A 4885-nucleotide genomic window follows, 5' to 3' on the forward strand; every position below is an offset into this window, starting at 1 on the left:
CCAGCACACCTTGGGGACACCTTGGGGACACTTGGGGACACTCACAGGACACCTTGGGGACACCTTGAGACACCTTGGGGGGATGGGGACACACCCAGGACACCTTGGGGACACTTGGGGATGCCTTGGGACACAGCCAGCACACCTTGGGGACACCTTGGGGACACTTGGGGACACTCACAGGACACCTTGGGGACACCTTGAGACACCTTGGGGGGATGGGGACACACCCAGGACACCTTGGGGACACTTGTGGACACCTTGGGACACTCACAGGACACCTTGGGGATACCTTGGGTACACTTGGGGACACCTTGGGGGGATGGGGACACACCCAGGACACCTTGGGGACACCTTGGGGACACTCACAGGACACCTTGGGGACACCTTGGGGACACTTTGGGGACACTTGGGGGATGGGGACACTTGGGAACACCTTGGGGACACCTTGGGACACCTTGGGGGGATGGGGACACACCCAGGACACCTTGGGACACTTGGGGACACCTTGGGGACACTCACAGGACACCTTGGGACACCCAGCACACCTTGGGGACACTTGGGGATGCCTTGGGACACAGCCAGCACACCTTGGGGACACCTTGGGGACACTTGGGGACACTCACAGGACACCTTGGGGACACACCTGGGGGATGGGGACACAGCCAGCACACCTTGGGGACACTTGGGGACACACCTGGGGCACGGGGGACACACCCAGGGCACCTTGGGGACACTTGGGGACACTTGGGGACACTCACAGGACACTTTGGGGGATGGGGGCACACCCAGGACACCTTGGGGACACCTTGGGGACACTTGGGGACACCTTGGGACATCTTGGGGACACTCACAGGACACTTTGGGGACACTTGGGGACACCTTGGGGACACTCACAGGACACTTTGGGGACACTTGGGGACACTCACAGGACACTTTGGGGGATGGGGACACACCCAGGGCACCTTGGGGACACCTTGGGGACACTTGGGAACTCCTTGGGGACACTTGGGGACACTCACAGGACACTTTGGGGGATGGGGGCACACCCAGGACACCTTGGGGACACCTTGGGGACACTTGGGGACACCTTGGGACATCTTGGGGACACTCACAGGACACTTTGGGGACACTTGGGGACACCTTGGGGACACTCACAGGACACTTTGGGGACACTTGGGGACACTCACAGGACACTTTGGGGACACTTGGGGACACTCACAGGACACCTTGGGGGATGGGGACACATTGGGGACACCTTGGGGACACCTTGGGGACACTTTGGGGACACTTAGGGGATGGGGACACTTGGGACACCTTGGGGACACCTTGGAACACCTTGGGGGGATGGGGACACACCCAGGACACCTTGGGGACACTTGGGCACACCAAGGGACACTCACAGGACACCTGGGGATACCTTGAGGACACTTGGGGACACCTTGGGGACATCTTGGGACACCTTGGGACACCTTGGGGGGATGGGGACACACCCAGGACACCTTGGGGACACTTGGGGACACCTGGGGACACTCACAGGACACTTTGGGGACACACCCAGGACACCTTGGGACACCTTGGGGACACCTTGGGGACATCTTGGGGACACTCACAGGACACTTTGGGGACACTTGGGGACACTCACAGCACACCTTGGGGGATGGGGACACCTTGGGGACACCTTGGGGACACTTTGGGGACACTTGGGGGATGGGGACACTTGGGAACACCTTGGGGACACCTTGGGACACCTTGGGGGGATGGGGACACACCCAGGACACCTTGGGGACACTTGGGAACACCTTGGGGACACTTGGGGACACTCACAGGACACTTTGGGGGATGGGGGCACACCCAGGACACCTTGGGGACACCTTGGGGACACTTGGGGACACCTTGGGACATCTTGGGGACACTCACAGGACACCTTGGGACACTTGGGGACACCTTGGGGACACTCACAGGACACCTTGGGACACTTGGGGACACACCTGGGGCATGGGGGACACACCCAGGACACCTTGGGGACACCTTGGGGACACCTTGGCGACACTCACGGGACACCTTGGGGACACCTGGGACATCTTGGGGACACCTTGGGACACTTGGGGGCACCTGGGGGACGTGGGACACACCCGGGACACCTGTCCCATCTCTGTCCTACCCGTCGCTGTCCCCTCAGGTGTCCCTCACCTGTCCCCACCTGTCCCATGGATGTCCCTCCTGTCCCTCACCCACCCCTGTCCCCTCAGGGTGACCACGGTGGCCCTGGGCAAGCACCGGCTCTACGCGCGGGAGGTGGGCGAGGAGCGGCGCATGGTGGCCCGCATGGTGGCCCACCCTGGCTATGACCCGTCCTCCAAGGACAACGACATCATGCTCCTCAAGCTGCTGGCCCCCGCCGCCATCTCCGAGCGTGTCCAGCCCATCCCGGTGGCCTCGTGCCTTCCCCAGCCTGGCACCACCTGTGTCACCTCGGGCTGGGGGGCCACCACCTCGCCCGAAGGTAGCGTTGGGGACATGGCGGGGTGGCACCTGGCGGGGGTTGGGGCTTCTTGTGGGCACCTCCGTGGTCATTTGGGGGTTCCTCGTGGGCAGCTGGGGCACCTCGTGGTCACCTTGTGGTGGCTTGGGGCTCCTCATGGTCACCTGAGTCTTCTTCTGTCCACCCGGGTCCTCTCCTGGTCACTTTGGACCTCTCGTGGTCATCTGCGTCATCTCATGGTCACTTGGGGCTCCTCATGGTCACCTCGTGGTCATCTGACTCATGTCATGGTCACTTGAGTCCTCTCCTGGTCGTTCGGATCTCCTCATGGTCACCTTGGTCACCTCATGGTCACTTGGGTCCCCTCATGGTCACCTGAGTCTTCTTCTGTCCGCCTGGGTCTTCTCATGGTCACTTTGGACCTCTCATGGTCACCTGGATCTTCTTCTGTCCACCTGGGTCTTCTCATGGTCACTTTGGACCTCTCATGGTCACCTGGATCTTCTTCTGTCCACCTGGGTCTTCTCATGGTCACTTTGGACCTCTCATGGTCACCTGGATCTTCTTCTGTCCACCTGGGTCTTCTCATGGTCACTTTGGACCTCTCATGGTCACCTGGATCTTCTTCTGTCCACCTGGGTCTTCTCATGGTCACTTTGGACCTCTCATGGTCACCTGGATCTTCTTCTGTCCACCTGGGTCTTCTCATGGTCACTTTGGACCTCTCATGGTCACCTGGATCTTCTTCTGTCCACCTGGGTCTTCTCATGGTCACTTTGGACCTCTCATGGTCACCTGGATCTTCTTCTGTCCACCTGGGTCTTCTCATGGTCACTTTGGACCTCTCATGGTCACCTGGATCTTCTTCTGTCCACCTGGGTCTTCTCATGGTCACTTGGGTCACCTCACGGTCACTTGGGTCTTCTCCCGGTCATCTGGATCCTCTTCTGTCCACCTGGGTCCCCTCATAGTCACTTTGGACCTCTCATGGTCACTTGGGTCACCTCAAGGACACCTGGGCCTTCTTCTGGTCACTTTGGACCTCTCCTGGTCACTTGGGTCTCCTCATGGTCATCTCATGGTCACTTGGGTCACTTCCTGGCCACCTCATGATCACCAGGGTTGTCTCATGGTCACTTTCAACCTCTGCTGGTCACTTGGGTGTCCTCATGGCCACCTGGGTGCTCTCCTGGTCACTTGGATCTCCTCATGGTCCTCTCATGGTCACCTGGGCCACCTCCTGGTCACTTTGGACCTCTCCTGGTCACTTGGGTCTCCTCATGGTCATCTCATGGTCACTTCATGGCCACCTGGGTGCTCTCCTGGTCACTTGGATCTCCTCATGGTCCTCTCATGGTCACCTGGGCCACCTCCTGGTCACTTTGGACCTCTCCTGGTCACTTGGGTGTCCTCATGGTCACTTGGGTCACTTCCTGGCCACCTCATGATCACCAGGCTCATCTCATGGTCACTTTCAACCTCTGCTGGTCACTTGGGTGTCTTCATGGTCACCTGGGTGCTCTCCTGGTCACCTGAGTCACCTCCTGGTCACATGGATCATCTCATGGTCACTCTGCTCTCCTCATGGTCATCTCATGGTCACTTTGGACCTCTCCTGCTCACTTGGATCTCCTCATGGTCATCTCATGGTCACTTGGGCCACTTCCTGACCATCTCCTGGTCACTTGGGCCACCTCCTGGTCATTTCGATGCCCTCAAGCTCACCTGGACCATCAAACCACCCCCAAACCTTGGATTTTCCACCCCAAACCTGGGAGCTGCACGTAGGGGTTGGAAGGACCGGAATTTTTTGGGCTGAATTCCGGCCGTTCCGGGGTGTCCACCCCCTCCAGTGTCCACCCCCGGGGGTGTCCCCTGGGTGTCCCCGCAGTGACGTACCCCGAGGTCCTGCAGTGCGTCAACGTCACCCTGTTCTCGCCGGCCGAGTGCCGCCGCTTCTACCCCGGCTCCATCACCGACAACATGATCTGCGCCGGCAACATCCAGGGTGGCATGGACTCCTGCCAGGTGTGCCAAATCCCGCTGAATCCACCCCAAAATTCCCCAAATTCCCATAAATCCCCCGAATCCCAAAAATGCACCCCGAGATCCTCGGGAAATCCCGACTGAATCCTTCCAAAATACCCCAAAGTCGTCCTCAAGTTCTCCTCCAGAATCCACCCCAGAATCCACCCCAGAATCCACCCAAAATCCCACCCCAAAATCTCCCCAAATCCACCCCAAAATCCACCGCAAAATCCCCCCAAATCCACCCCAAAATCCACCCCAAAATCCCTCCAAATCCACCCCAAAATCCTGCTCAAAATTGTCCCCAAAATCCCCCCAAATCCGCCCAAATCCACCCAAAAATCCCCCTCAAAATTCCCCCCAAAATTACCC

At 59.2% G+C, this 4885-nt stretch overlaps 1 protein-coding gene across 1 annotated transcript in view; it reads left to right on the forward strand.

Moving 5' to 3' along the window:
- The first annotated feature begins 2123 nt into the window (after window positions 1–2123).
- LOC103621689 (kallikrein-14) overlaps window positions 2124–4885 on the forward strand; it is a 5088-nt gene continuing 2326 nt past the window's right edge. Inside the window, exons 1-2 of the mRNA XM_017743172.1 lie at window positions 2124–2506; window positions 4377–4614. Of these exons, the coding sequence (XP_017598661.1) occupies window positions 2215–2506; window positions 4377–4614 (530 nt within the window). The 5' untranslated portion in view covers window positions 2124–2214. The remainder of the gene's footprint in view (window positions 2507–4376; window positions 4615–4885) is intronic.

The sequence above is a fragment of the Corvus brachyrhynchos genome, unplaced genomic scaffold (assembly GCF_000691975.1).
Source record: "Corvus brachyrhynchos isolate BGI_N302 unplaced genomic scaffold, ASM69197v1 scaffold729, whole genome shotgun sequence".
Taxonomy (NCBI): Eukaryota; Metazoa; Chordata; class Aves; order Passeriformes; family Corvidae; genus Corvus; species Corvus brachyrhynchos.